The 15,794-nt window shown below is 42.1% G+C and overlaps 1 protein-coding gene across 1 annotated transcript; it reads right to left on the reverse strand.

Moving 5' to 3' along the window:
- Positions 1 to 4,004: 4,004 nt before the first annotated feature.
- LOC101675733 (interferon-induced protein with tetratricopeptide repeats 1) lies at positions 4,005 to 15,794 on the reverse strand. The gene is made up of 2 exons (XM_004780758.3): positions 15,680 to 15,794; positions 4,005 to 5,749 (listed from the first exon to the last, which is right to left on the reverse strand). The coding sequence occupies exons 1-2, from the start codon at positions 15,682 to 15,684 to the stop codon at positions 4,306 to 4,308; spliced, it is 1,449 nt and encodes a 482-aa protein (XP_004780815.2). The 5' UTR covers positions 15,685 to 15,794; the 3' UTR covers positions 4,005 to 4,305.

Below are 15,794 nucleotides of genomic sequence, written 5' to 3' on the forward strand. Positions count from 1 at the left end.
TTAGAAAAGGTACTGAACAGCTTGTTGTGGGCGAAAAATAAACCCATATTTTCCTGTTTACCAAGGATGTAGAAAAATTTAATAGCACTCCTGTGCTTGAAAATTTTTTCAGTGCATTGATTGTTTTCTGGCTCATTCCTACTTCTTTCCCTTCTTTTCTTTTAACCGTATCTGAGCCGAGAGATTGTCTTTGCTTATTACGATTTAGATGGAGAGCAACTAAGTAATCAGAGGTAAACATGAACAGAAAAAAAAAATCCTGCTTTTCTAGTTATATTGTTTAGGAATTCAAATTCAGAAACACAAAAGCCATCTGTAAAAATTTCAAAGGAAGGTACATTTTCAGGATACAGAAAAAACATGCCTGGCTGTTCCGCGCATGTTGAACATATCAAAATTACTAGATGGAATTTGAATATAGATCTTTTTTCACAGACTGTTGGATTGGGTGTGTTCTTGGGAAAATCAGTAGTGCCCTGTCTTTGAATTCATTCTGATCAACATGTAAAACACAATAGCTAGTGATAAAGGGAAATAGAAAGCGAAGCATGGCAGTTGATCTAAAATCTCCTTGGGAAACGAAACTTAAGTAGTAACTCTTCTAAGAAATAGGTGGTAGGAGAGGGTTTCTCAATGTTGGAGCTACTGCCACTTGGGCTGGGTAATTCTGTGTTGTGGGAAGCTGCCCAGCATCCTGAGCTATGGGAAGCAGCATCCTTCCACGTGCCCACCAGATGCTAGTAGCACCCTGCAGGTGCAACAGTCAAAATCGTAAGTTGCCAAAAGCAACGGCCCCGCCCCGCCCCAAGGCAGCTTTCTCTTCTCCCCTCACACCTCCCTCCTTGAGAATCAATCCCATAAATAACACCCTCATGTGTTTGTTTGACTTCATTTGAATTTATCCTTGCAACACAGCTTGAGAGAGAGAGAGAGCTGGATTTCAGGTAGGAGAGGAAGAGCTCACCACAGATGAAGAGCCGCTGGAGATGGAGTTCAAGAAGAGGCCTGGGTGAAGGCGTGGACATCCAGGGAATGTCAGAGAAGGCCTGTTGGGACTTGGGAGGTGGCTATTAGCACATTTGGTGTGGCTGAGGATAAGCCACAGAGGTGTGGATGCAGAGTGAGGGTGGGACATTCAAGCTGGGGCAGGCTACGGGGTGGGGGTCCCCATTCCCAATGCAGTTCCCTCACGAGCAGCAGCAGGAGAATGGAGACATTGGTGGCTGGGAGGGTCCCCAAGGAACTGAAGCTTGCCATGGTGTGTAGACAGCAGTAGCAAAGATCTGGCCTAGGGCACCTTCACAGTAGTGAATAGCAGGAGCTGTGGCTTGGTGTGATTTAGGGGATGTGAAAGATACTCCCTAGGCACTTGGAGAAATTTTGGAAACTCTAAATGAGCACAGCAGCTGAGGTTCTGCCAGTCATTTCCGTGGGAATAGCCAGCTCCTAGAAGTCAGCTGTCAATTTAGAGACTTCTTGGTAATGCCTGGAGATGGTCATGTGTAATTTGGGCAATAACGTTTTCAATACCAAAAAGCATCTGTTTTTCTGGATTTGCTGCTTGTTGTTTTTCTCCACAAGCATCCAGGCTCTTCCACGTGTTAGAGCTACAGAGCCCTGAGGGTTCAGAGACCTCCTCCAGGGTAAGGAGGGAGGGGTTAGAGAGATAGTATTCAGTTAAAAGACACTCTAATAACTGTGGTCTCTGCAGACTGTCAAGCACACTTCACATAAACACATCACATAATCCAAACTTATTTTGCATGAATGAGCTCTGTTTTCGGGCAGCAAACAATGGATAGCAATACCTGGGAAGGGTTGCCTAGTCGAGAATCAGCCAATTATCCAACAGTTCTTTACACTGAGTATTTCTCAGTCTGGGAGAGTTGGCAGTGGTCAAACTCATTTTTAGCACCACCTGGCTCCTACCCCAAATATATAGGCACTACAAGATGCCATTTTTTCGCTCTTCTAAATCTCTGGTTTTAGTTACAAGTGAGTGGAGAATATTCCACCTCTGTAACTCTGATGCCTGCCCTTCGATGATAAAAATTCTGTCCCTTCAATTCCTATAGAATTCTGGTAGAAATCCAAAGGCCTGTGCAGTCCGTTTGTGAATTCCTTGAGGACTTGTATTCCTGTGGATCAGGGTCCCCAGCAAGAAATGCAGGCAGCCTCTCATAGTTGGAAAAGGTACAAGAGGACTTGTCCCTGAGAACCTCAGGAGGCAGCATGGCCATGCCAACACTTTTGATTTCAGTCCAACAAAACCCATTTCAAATTTCTGACCTCCAGGACTGTAAGACAATACATTTCTGTCATTTTAAGCCATCAAGTTTTATTTACTTGTTACAGCCGCAGTGTGAAATTAATATATCCTCCCCCCAAAATAAATACAAGAATGAAAAAAATCACGTGGTTTCCTTATTTTTTTCTTCTTAAAAATACTGCTCGGTGTGCAACCGCTTTCATTAAATGTCGTATTCAAAGGTGATTGTTACTGATGGTCTCTCAAATCATTTAGTATCCTTTTCCAATTTCTTGATCAAGACCAGAAAATGACTGAATAAATAGTGCTTCAAAAAGCATAAAACAGGGGCGCCTGGGTGGCTCAGTGGGTTAAGCCGCTGCCTTCGGCTCAGGTCATGATCTCATGGTCCTGGGATCAGGCTCTCTGCTCAGCAGGGAGCCTGCTTCCTCTCTCTCTCTCTCTCTCTCTCTCTGCCTGCCTCTCAGTCTACTTGTGATTTCTCTCTGTCAAATAAATAAATAAAATCTTTTAAAAAAACAAAAGCATAAAACAAGAGAAGCTGCTTGGAACAATTTGGCAATAAATTAACTTCATGGAGAAAATTGACCTTGACTTGACTGTGCACTTGTTTTACTGTTTCTCTGTCTGGATTGTGAACTCCAGGAGGTTTGGGAAAATGTCTGCTTTCTTCACTGAAGGACAGCAGCATATGCCATCCTAAAATAGGCCCCGTCAGCATATGGATTATTGTTTCTATTTTTAAAGATTTTCTTTATTTATTTGAGAGTGAGAGAGGGAATGCGCAGGCACATGAGCAGGAGGAGAGGCAGAGGGAGAGGGGGAAGCAGGCTCCCCGCTGAGCAGGGAGCCTGATGTGGGTCCAATCCCAGGACCTGAAGCCATGACCTGAGGCAAGGCAAATGCTTAAGGGACTAAGCCACTGAGGCACTTGGTATGTGGATTATTTTCAACGGAAGGCAACTGAGAAGAAGCAGATGTAAGGAACACTTTCTGCCATCCCCTATCTGCCTAAAAGCAGTACATGCCTTTGTGCAGGTGTCCTCTTACCCTCTCGACCCCTCCACCTGGAGAGAGAATTGATTGCCTGAGACAACTCCTAGGCCTTTATCAGCGCAGAGTCACTACTGGAGAAATCTACACAACAGACCTTATTAACTAACTCTTATTTTCCATTAATTTCCCCCATATATTTACCTTTCTATAGTTTGCCACACTAGAAACTCAAGGTTCTTTTCCTTTTCCTTATCCCTTCTCTAAATGTAATGTTCATTTCTTAGAATGCTCTGGAAGTCCAGGTTTTTGTTTTGTTTTGTTTTGTTTTTAAGATTTTATTTATTTAACAGAGAGAGAGATCACAAGCAGGCAGAGAGGTGGGGGCGTGGGTCGGGGGAAGCAGGCTCCCTGCTGAGAAGAGAGCCCGATGCGGGGCTGGATCCTAGGACCCTGAGATCATGACCAGAGCCAAAGGCAGAGGCTGAACCCACTGAGCCACCCAGGTGCCCCGGAAGTCCAGGTTTAAACCACCCTTTGAGTTACTCATTGCTGGGTGCTCCCATGTATATGTGAGATGCATGTGTTGATAAATCTGTTTTTCTCTTGTTCATCTGTCCTTACCAGTCTCACTGTGGGGTCCTGGCCAGTGAACCTAAGATAGGTAGAGTAAAAAGATTTTTTTCCTTCCCCACATCACCATATTTGGTATCTAACACTGACAATGATTTGTTGATAAAAATGAAAGAATTAAACATTTTATTTTACATAAATCCACTGCTATATTTGCTACAAATCTACTCAAAAAATTGCTTTTCTGCTAGATAACATTAACAGAATGTGTGTATATCTGTTTCACTCCTCACTACTGACTACTAACAATATTTTATAAGGTTTGAGTATAAATGTTAAAAACTTCTATCACTATAGCAGATGACTTAATTACTTAATATGTTTCTGAAAGTAGCAAGCAGAAAAAAATGACTACAGTTTAGAGTTTAAGTTTAGAGTTACCTAAAAGTCAAACAGAATGTGAACGAGGTTCACATTTCCACGGCTAGGGGTTCTGTCTCAGAGTTCCCAAAGTCAGCCGCCAGCCGCAGGGCCCGCTCATAGTACTCCAGGGCCTTATTTATCTCTCCTTTGACTTTATAGACGAACCCGAGAATGCTCAAGCTTTCTACATCTGATGCATTTCTACGAAGTTTCCTTAAAGCCAATTTCTCCAAAGAATTGATACTTTTATCCCTCAACAGTGATGCCTTCTCTATTTTTATTGCTTTCAGATAATGGATAATTGCATTGATCTCACATTTCTTTTGAAATTCCTGAAACTGACCATAGTGGAAATGGATCTCTTGCAGTTTTTCTTCTTCGAGTGATTTCAAGCAGAGCACTTTTTGGTACGTGTCTTCCGCTCTCCCGTAGTCGCCGACTTCTATGTACATGCCCGCCAGGTGTATGTAAGCAACTTCAAACGTGGGCTTTTGTTCCAGAGCAAACTGAAAATGAGATATGGCTAATCTTGCCATTCTGTCAACATTTTCTCTGCCCTGTCCCCTGGGCTGCCAGTTGGCAGCTCTCTTGATTGCGATCACCTGTGCCCTGTAGCAAAGCCCTACCTGGTGATGCAGGAAGGCAGAGGATGGGGTGGCCCGCAGAGCCATTTTTAAGAGCCGGAGAGCTTTATCCAGACAGCCTTTTCTTCGGTAAAACTTGGCCGCATACCGGAAGACGTAGGTCTGCGAGGACGTGTTGTCTAGTGCTTCTTCTATGTACTTTTCTCCTTCGGCTTCTTGGCCTACGTCCTGGAGCTTCAGGGCAAGGAGAGCCTTAACATACGCATCTTCTGGGTTTAGCCTGATGGCCTCTCTCAGGGGCTGCAGACAAAACGCCTCGCTAACCTGTGTTGCTTTGTTAAAGCTGTCTAGGCGGTAGGTGGAGATCGCATACCCAGTGCTGAATTCAGGGTTCTCTGGGTCCACTGCCAGAGCCTTCTCAAAGCAGGCCTTGGCCCGTTCATAGTTCTTCCCTCCGCATTTCAGCAAGGCCCACCCCTCCTCGCAGTCCATCTGGGGACACTGCACTCTGTAGCGGGAGGAAGCCCCGAGCTTCTTGCAGACGTCCTCCACCTTGTCCAGGTAAGCCTGGGCTTCCTGCGGCCTGCCCATGCGGTGATGCAGCCAGGCGTAGTTGCCCCACGTGACCAGGCTTCTCACCTCTGACTGGGCAGCCTGTTCCTGCCGGATCAAGGCTTCGGCTTCCCGCAGGCTCCCCAGGGCTTCCTGGTTCTGGCCCTTGAGGTGTTTCACGTAGGCCAGCAGGTTGTGGATCCCCGCGTTGTATCTGGTGTCCAGGAAATCAATCTCATCCAAGATCCTGTTTTCTAAATCGGGCAGCTCGGTGGCTTCCACTAGCAACTCCCACGTGAAGTGACATCTCAGCTGAACCAGGCTCTCTTCAAGGAGATTCCCTTCGGATTTGTCACTGAAAACATAGAGGACAATTATTTGCAACTTTAGGAGCGCTCAGTGTAATGGAAACGAAGCCATCACTTTGACTGGTCAAATACCACCCCCACTGTTCTTTCCTTCCCAATATCTGTTATTCACTTCAGGACTTTAGTCTGTAGATTTTGCAACAAATGAAGACCACCTAGGAGGGATGATATTTGTTCAACCAACTCTTTCTCTGCACTTATTACTTGGAAATAATTATAGATTGGCTGATATTTGCAAAGAGAGTACAGAGGTCCGGGCGTGCCTTTCCCCCCGTTTCTTCTGGAGATTGCACCTTACTGAATGATCGTACCAGAGCAAAGATGACTGACAGTGAGACAGTATCTGTCAGTTCTGCATCATTTCACCGCGTGAGTAAATCCATGGAACCACGACCTCAGTCAAGATGCAGAATACTTTATCATCACAAATGCTGCCCTTATACTATTCAGAATCACACCTGTTCCCCTCTCTTCTCCTCACCAAACATCCCTAGCCTCTGGTCACTTGTTTTCTTCTTTATGATTTGGTCACTTCAAGAATGTCATATCATGGAATGATACAGTAGGTGACATTTTGAGATTGACTTTTTTTTTTCATTCATCATAATGCCCTGACATCCATCCATTGTTCAGCTTATCTATGGTTCATTCCTTTTTATTGGGGAATGATATCCCGCGGCATGAGCATGCCACAGTTGGTTTACCTATGCATCTATTCTAGGATGTTTCCTAGAATTCTAGGAAATATCCTAGAATTTTCGGTTTGGGACCTATTACAAATCAAGGTGCTGTGAAGAGCTGTGCACAGACTTTTGTGTGGACATTCATTTTCATTTCCATGGGATAGATGCCCAGGAGTGGCATATAGGTTATATGGTTAGTATGTGCTTATGTTTTTAACTGCCCAACTATTTCCCACAGTGACCATATCATTTTCCATTCTGACTAGAATGTATGAAGGATCCAGTTCTCTGCATTCTTAACAGCATTTGGAATTTTCATTTAAAAATGTTTTCTTCTTAGCTCTCTTAATAGGATATCTCATTGTGGGCTTAATTTCCCTTCCCTAAGGGCTAATGCTGTTGAAAATCTCTTCCTGAGCTCCTTCATCACCCACAAATCCTCCTTGGCAAAATATCTCTTCATATCTTCTGCCTGTTTTCTATTTGGATTGTTTGTTTTTTCATTGTCAGGTTTCAAGAATTCTTTATAGATTCTAGATATGAGTCCTTTGTGAGGTGTGTGGTTTTCAAATATTTTCTCTCGGGGTGTAGCTTGTCTTTTTATCCTTTAATAAGGTCTTTTGAAGAGCAATAGTTTTTACTTTTTTTCCTTAAGATTTTATTTTTTCGACAGAGATACAGTGAGACAGGGAACACAAGCAGTGGGGGGGAGGGAGAAGCAGGCTTTCCACTGAGTAGGGAGCCCAATGCAGGGTTCGATCCCAGGACCCCAGGATCATGACCTGAGCTAAAGGCAGACACTTAACGACTGATCCACCCAGGCACCCAAGTTTTTACTTTTGATGAATTATAGTTTATTGATTTTTTTTTTTTTTTGGTCTCTCATGGATCATGCTCTTGGTATCATGTCCAGGAGTTCTGTAGCAAGCACTGGGTCCTGAAGATTCTCTCCTATGATTTCTTATTCTTTTAATTAATTAATTCTAAAAATATATTATTTATTTATTTGTCAGAGAGGGGAGAGCACAAGCGGGGGGGGGGGTGGCAGAGAAGAGGGAGAAGCAGACTCCCAGCTGAGCAAGGAGCCCTATAAAGGACTGAATCCTGGGGCCCTGGGATCATGACCGGAGCTGAAGGCAGATGCTTACCAATGGAGCCACTTAGGCGTCCCTTAAATTTATTAATTTTTTTTTTATTTTAAAGATTTTTATTTATTTCGTAGCAAGAGAGAATGAGCAAGCATGAGTTGGGGGAGTGGCAGAGGTAGTGGGAGCAGCCAACTCCCCACTGAGCAGGGAGCCCAACAGGAGGTTCCATCCCAACACCCTGAGATCATGACCAGAGCCGAAGATAGACATGTAACTGACTGAGCCACCCAGGTGCCCTGCCTGTGATTTCTTTTACACATTTTATAGGTTCACTTTTTACATTGTATCTATGATTCATTTTGAGTTAACTTTTGCATAATGTATGAAGATTAATTTGATGACTCATTTTCTGCCTATGGGTATCTGGTTGTTCCAATCACAATTTGTTGAAAAAACTTCTTTCTTCATTAAATTGCTTTTATACCTTTGTGAAAAGTCAGTTGGCAAAAATTATGTGGGATTATTTCTGGGTTCCTTATTCTGTTTCCCTGAGCTATGTTTTTATCCCTACACCAATACCATATAATTTCACTTACTGGAGTCTTAAAATTGTGTAGGGTGATTCCTCTCACTTTATTCTTCTTAAAAACTATTATTCTAGTTCCTTTGCCTTTCCATATAAATTTTAGATTTATATTGTCTATATTTATAAAATACCTTGCTAGAGATTTTTTAATATTTCTTTTTAAAAAGACTTTATTTATTTGGTGGGGAGAGAGAGAAATTGTGTGTGTGTGTGTGTGTGTGTGTGTGTGTGCAACAGAACATCTGTGGGGGCAGAGGGAGAGGGACAAGCAGATTCCCCGCTGAGCAGGGAGCCTGACTGCAGCTTGATCCCAGGACCCCAGGATCATGACCTGAGCTGAAGGCAGACACTTAACTGACTGAGATACCCAGGCAACCCATTGTTGGAATTTTGATAGGAATTTTATATCAATTAAGGGAGAATTGACAGTTTTGGTATGTTGAGTCTTCTAATCTCTATATGCTGTATTTCTGTTTATTTAGACCTTCTTTGATTCCTTTCATAAGTATTTTGTAGTTTTAGGCATTCAAATCCTATATATTTTATGTTATATTTATAATTAAGTATTTATTTTAAGCAACCTAAAATTCTGTTCTATTTTAACTTCAATTTCCACATATTCATTGCTGGTATACCTAAATACAATTGGGTTTTGTACATCAGTCTTACATTCTGCTACCCTGATGGGCTCAGTCATTAGTTCTAGGAGTTGTTTTATAGATGGGATTTTCTAGGTAGACCATAATGGCATCTGTAAACAGTGACAGTTTTATTTTTCCTTTCTGAGCTATATGCCTTTTACTTCCTCTTTTTTGCTTATTGGAGAAGAACTTCCTTTACGTATCCCTTTAGGGTAAATCTTATGGTGACATCCTTTAGTTTTCCTTCATCTGAGAATGTTTTTTGTTTTTAAAGATTTTATTTTTAAGTAATCTCTGCACCTGACAGAGATTTGTGGGATTCGAACTCACAGCCCTGAGATCAAGAGTTGCACATTCCACTGACTAAGGCAACCAGGTGCCCCTCATCAGAGAATGTCTTGATTTCATCTTCATTCTAGAAGGATATTTTTGTTGGATATAGGAGTCTGGGCTGGAAGTTTCTTTCCTTCAGCACTGGAAAAATGGTGTGCCTCTTTTTTCTAGACTCCATGGTTTCTAATGAGAAATTAGCTGGCATGAGAATTATGGATTTCCGCCCCCGCAAAGGTAAGGTATCATTTCTGTCCATTATTTTGTCTTTAGTTTTCAACATTTTCACTGCAGTATGTCTTGGATGTCTTTGGGTTCATCCTTTTTGGTGTTTGCACAGCTACTTAAAGTTAGTATGAGATTGAATAATTTCTATCATTCTATCTTCAAGTTCATGAGTTCTTTCCCTGTGTTCTCTGTTTGGTCGGTAGGTAAGGCAATTTCTTTTGTTAGGTGAGGGAAAGGACACATCCTCTTACTCTTTCTCTGTAGGATACACATGGACTTCCCGGATAGAGAGGTCCAACCAAGGTTTCAAACAGTAGAGTTGGATTGGGGGATGTGGGGATGCATTGATCTGACTTGCAATACAGAACTGATCCTGCTGGTGTTTGGACAAGACAGCCAAGAGCATCTTGCACAGGCAAGCCCTGCCCAACAGCCTTCAGCATCAGGGAAAGAGAATTGAGAAGAAGATGCTCAACAAGTTCAAGTCCGAAACAGTGGCCTTTTACTTGGTAAAAATGTGGGCCCATCCGTGTTAGCTCCCTTGACATCTGGTATCTCCACCTTGCTCCTGACACTTCAAAAGTGTGGTAGAATTCACCAGTGAAGCCATCTGGTCCTGAATTTTTCTTTGTTGGCAGAGTTTTTACATTTTATGGAGGCACATACCTATTGTCACCTGATCATCATCTCATGTTTTGGATACTGAGTCAGAGTGGGGAGACATGTCTTCCCGTTTTCCCTCTCCACCCTCCTGTCACGTTGTCTCAGCAGAGGTATGGGAGGAGGACCTCCACCCAAGGCCTCAGAGAAAGAGACTACGGAATGAGGGGTCCTAGCTTAGGAACTGCAAACACGTGAAGATATGATGAGCCAGAGAGGTCCTGTGTGCGTTTTGGATTCAGCTCCCTTCAGAGACTGCACTTCACTGGCTGTGCAATGTCTGGGGTGAGGGAGGCAGCCGTCTCTCACGAGGCCTGTCAGGGGAAGCCTTTGTCCAGCAGGACACATATGGAGATTTAACCAGGAGTTGGAAGACTCATAAAAAAAGACTAACACCGGGGCTCCTGGGTGGCTCAGTGGGTTAAAGCCTCTGCCTTCCGCTCAGGTCATGATCCCAGGGTCCTGGAATCGAGCCCCGAATCAGGCTCTCTGCTCAGCAGGGAGTCTGCTTCCTTCTCTCTCTCTCTCTCTGCCTGCCTCTCTGCCTACTTGTGATCTCTGTCTGTCAAATAAATAAATAAAACCTTAAAAAAAAAAAAGACTAACACCAATTCTTCTAAAATTCTCCCAAAAAAGTGAAAGAGGAAAAACACTGCACTTTCAAATTCATAAATTCTATGAAGCCAATATGACAGAGATACCAAGGTCAAATAAGACAAAAACACAAAACTAAACTACAGACCAATTTTCTTTGTGAATATTAATGCCAAACCCTCAACAAAATACTAGCATACAGAACTTAACAGGATATGAAAAGGATTATACACCATGACCAAGTAGGATTTATTCCTGGAATTCAAGAATAATTCAATGTAGGAAAATCACTCATTTTAATATGCCACATTAACAAAATGAAGGAAAAAAACCCATATGGTCATCTAATTGATGTAAAAAAGGCATTTAACAGGATCACAACACCCTTTAATGATAAAAACACTCAACAAACTAGAATAGAAGGAAACTTCCTCAACATAAAAAGGAAATTCCATAGCTAACATCACCCTCAATGGTGAGAGACTGAAAGCTTCTCTGTTAAGATTAGGAACAAGGCAAGGGTGCTCACTTTTGCCACTTCTCTTCAACGTAGTTCTGGAAGTCCTTGCCAGAGCAGTCAATCAAGAGAAGAAATAAAATACATTCTAAGTTGGAAAAGAAGAAGTAAAATGATCTCTGTTTACAAATAACATGATTTTGTACATAGAACGTCCTAATGATTTCACACAAAGCCTGTTAGAACTAAGAAATGATTTCGGCAGAAATGCAGCATGCAAGATCAACATGTAAAAATCAGTTGTGTTTCTGTGAGTTAACAATAAACAAGCCAGGAAGCAAAGTAAGAAAACAATTTTTTTTATAATAGCATCAAAAAGAATTAAATACTTAGGCATAAAGTCAACCAAAGAGGTGGAAGTTTTGTACACTGGAAACTACAGAACACTGCTGAAAGAAGGTAAGGAAGACACAAATAAAGTAAGAAGCATCCTGTGTCCATGGCCGGGAAGCTTTAATACTGTTCAGATGTCAATACCACCCAAAGCAATCCACAGACTCAGTGCAATCCACGTCAAAATCCTAATGGTGTTTTGTGTTGGTTTTTTTGTGGTTGTTTTTGTTTTTTTGTCTTTGTTTTTTGCAGAAATGGAAAAATCCATCTGAAAATTCAGATGGAATCTCAAGGGATCACAAAGAACCAAAATGATCTTGAAAAAGAACAAAGTTGGAGGTCTCATACAAAACTTACAACAAAGCTACAATAATCAAAACGGGGGTATGGGCATAAAGAACGACATATTGATCAGTGAAACAGGATAGAGAGCCCAGAAATAAACACTCGGGTATAAGGTTGCATTTGTCTTCTAGGGCTACCATAATGAAGTACCACGGACTGACTGGCTTAAACAACAGATATTTATTTTCTTATAGTTCTGGAGGCTGGGAGGCCCCAATCAAGGTGCCTACTGATTTGTTTCCTGATAAGGGCTCTTACTGGTGTCCACATGACTTTTCCTCTGTGGTGCATGGATTGAGAGAGAGTGAGTGCACTTCCTCTTCTTCCATAAGGGTGGGCCCTTATGACCTCAGTTTACCCTTAGTACTTCCTCACAGGCCCCATCTCTAAATACAGTCACAGTAGGCGTGAGACCACCTATATGATGGTCACCCGTATGAAAACCACCCTTCAACATATGACCAGAGGGACACAATTCATTCCATAACAATGGCCAAATGGTTTTTAATACATGTGCCAGGACCATTTAATGGAGAAAGATGTTTTAACGAATGGTTGCAGGGGGCACTTGGGCGGGTCAGTCAGTTAAGCATCTACCTTCAGCTGAAGTCATGATCTCAGGGTCCTAGGTCCATCCGGCTCCCTGCTCAGCAGGAAGTCTTCTTCTTCCCCTCCTTTCCCTGCCCCTCCCCTGACTTGTGCTTGTTTGCTCTCTCAAATAAATAAAATCTTAAAAAAAATAACAACTCCCCCCCCAAAAAAACAAATAGTGCCAGGAAACCTGGATAGCCACATTCAAAAGAATGAAGTTGGACCCTTATACTAGATACTAAAACAAAACAAAACATTAAGCTCAAAATGGACCAAACTACAAAAATCTTAGAAGAAAATAGGAAAAAAACCTCATGACGTTGGATTTGGCTGTCTTGGTTAGGACAGCAAAAGCAGAGGCAACACAAGGAAACAGAGATAAATTGGATTTCATAAAAATTAGAAATGTTTGTATATCAAAGGGAACTACTGACAGAATGAAAAGACAACCCACAAAATGGGAGAGATTATTTGCAAATCATATATCTGATAAGAGATTAATATCCAGACTACATAAACAACTCTTGTAACTCAACGACAAAAAAACCAAACAACAGGGGTGCCTGAGTTGCCTAGTTGGTTAAGCATCTGACTCCTGATTTTGGCTCAGGTCATGATCTCAGGGTACTGGGATTGAATCCCCCATTGGACTCCCCGCTCTTTGGGGAGTCTGCTTGAGATTCTCTCTCTTCCTCTCTTTCTACCCCTCCCCCTATTCATGCTTTTTCTCTCTCTCTCAAATAAATCTCTAACAAGAATAAACAACAACTGACTAAAAAATGGGCAAAGGAATGAAGATTTCTCCAAAGAAGATAAACAGGTTGCCTTAAACACATGAAAGAAATGCAAATCAAAAGTAAAATGAGGGGGCGCCTGGGTGGCTCAGTGGGTTAAGCCTTTGCCGCTCAGGTCATGATCTCAGGGTCCTAGGATGGAGCCCCACATCAGGCTCTCTGATCAGCAGGGAGCCTGCTTCTTCCTCTCTCTCTGCCTGCTTCTCTGCCTACTTGTGATCTCTAGCCATCAAATAAATAAATAAAATCTTTTTAAAAAATAAATCTTTTTTTAAAAAAAAGTAAAATGAGATACCACTTCACATCCATTAGGATGACTACTATCAGCAAAAGAGAAAAAAGTGAGTGTTGATGAGGATGTGGAAAAATTAGAACTGTTGTGCATTAATTCTGGGAATATAAAATGGGGCAGTTGCTGTGGAAAATGGTGATGACTCTTCAAAAAATTAGATTTGTCATATGAGTCAGCAGTGCCACTTTGGGGTATACCCAAAACAAGTGAAAACAGAGACTTGAACAGGTATTGGCATGCTTACATTCATAGCAGCATTGTTCACAACAGTCAAAACGTGGGAGCAACCTAAATGCCATCAAGGAATGAATGGAGTCTATATACAGTGGAATATTGTTCAGCCTGAACATGGAAAAGGTCATTCTCACACCTGCTACAACATGGGTGAACCTTGAAGACATTATGCTGAGTGAAATAAGGCAGCCTCAGAAAGCCACTTCTTGCATGCGTCCATTGATATGACATATCCACAGTAGACAAATCCAAAGAGTGAAAGCAGATTAATGGTTGCAAGAGCCTAGAGCGAAGGATGAGTGGAAATCGACTCCTTAAGGGGTGTGGAGTTTCTCCTCAGAGCCATGAAAATATTCTTGAAGGCGATACTGGTGATGGTTGGACAATGTCGTGAAGGTACTAAATGCCACAAAATCATACACTTGAAAATAAGTGACAGTGGCTAATTTTACCATACATATATGTTATCACAATAAAAAAATCATGCTACTCACCCAAGAGAAATTCTACAAGTGATATATACATATTTTTCTCTAGTACGTGTTGAAATAAACACAAAAGCACTAAAACATAAAAACTGATAAGTATGCAGTCTGAAATGATCTCATGCACCTCCCCCACTGGTACACTTAAAGAAATACTGGTTTAGGGGCACCTGCGTGGCTCAGTTAGTTAAGCATCTGCATCTTCAGCTCAGGTCATGATCTCAGGGTCCTGGGATGGAGCTCTGGGCTGGGCTCTGCACTCAGCATGGAGTCTGCTTGAGATTCTCTCTTTGCCTCTGCCCCTCCCCCACTTCTCTAAAATAAATAAACAAATCTAAAAAAAAAAAAAGAAACATTGGTTTAAAGGTTAAATAAGGTATCACTGACTAGAAATTCTGGTTCCTGTCTCAGCTCTATCATTTGTTATCTGTGTGATCTTTAATGTTTCTAAGTCTGAGATTCATTATTGCAAAATCAGTATGATCTGAGTACCTGCCTCATGGCTGTCTGTTGAGGATTAAATATAATAGTTTGCATAATACTTTCAGAAGCCAGGCTGGTACTTAATAAGCATCAAGGAAGCGATAGCTATTTCTATATTATCATCATTATTATTATTTCCTTTATCAGTGATAACCCCCTCTATCTGTCTATGGACCAGGGAGGAGGGTTGATCATAGGCTTGTAATTATGCACTTTGTGGAACTTCCGTCACTTCAAATTTTGTCCACCGGAGCACTGAGGGGAAATTTGCAAGTCGATATTATTTAAAATTCTTTAGTCTGTTAATATTAAAGATGATTTAAATCAAGATTCAGTTTGGACAACATAGCAATTCCCACATGAGGGCCTTTAGCTACGGGAGATGTGGATGTTCCCAAGCATGCAACTCTGGTCAAGCCCTGTGGCCCGGAGGATATCAGGGCTCTGAGGAGCACTGGCTTCCCTAGGGGAGACGTAATCTGCTCATCTTAAATCCAGTCAGATTGAGAAGACCTGCTATGGGAACCCAGCAGTACAGTGAGAAAGATCTTTTTCTCTAGGCTGTGAGCTTCTGCGACCCCATGCCCACAGCATTTTCCTCAAGAATCTGAGAGAACCCAGGACTGTGGCTCATAGAGCTGTGTGGGTCCCACTCTTCCCCCACAGTGATGAGCCAGCAGAAAGCACTGTCTTTTTCCAGACCAAATGTCCCTTCCTTCCCTAGGTCAGATGGTACTGAGTTTAGGAAAAAGAATTTCGGAGATTGGGGGTCATTTTCTCCCTTCCTAAAAAACTCTATTCCTGCATCCCTCTGCTTCTTTGGGCTTTATTATGAGGTAAGCTTGATGCTAACACAAAGGAACAAAGGAAAAAAGAGTTTGCCTGAATTAGCGAACACTCAGTCCACAAGCAGATGCTCAGATAGAAGACCAGGGAAACTTAACATTACTGAAACAAAGTCTTTTGAGATGGTTTTGATGAAATTTTTTCTAAAACTTTAGACTGAAAGGTGGGGAAGCAGAGAAATCCTTACCTCATGGCTGTGATGAATCAGACAACGGTTCTGCAGTGTTCTGCTGAGCTGATGGGCTCTTCTGAGATTCCGGCGAGTCTTGAGGATGTTCTGCACTCAGTCCCAACACAGGGTT

This window comes from Mustela putorius, unplaced genomic scaffold (genome assembly GCF_011764305.1).
Source record: "Mustela putorius furo isolate JIRA1106 unplaced genomic scaffold, ASM1176430v1.1 tig00537291_pilon_pilon_pilon, whole genome shotgun sequence".
NCBI classification, from domain to species: domain Eukaryota; kingdom Metazoa; phylum Chordata; class Mammalia; order Carnivora; family Mustelidae; genus Mustela; species Mustela putorius.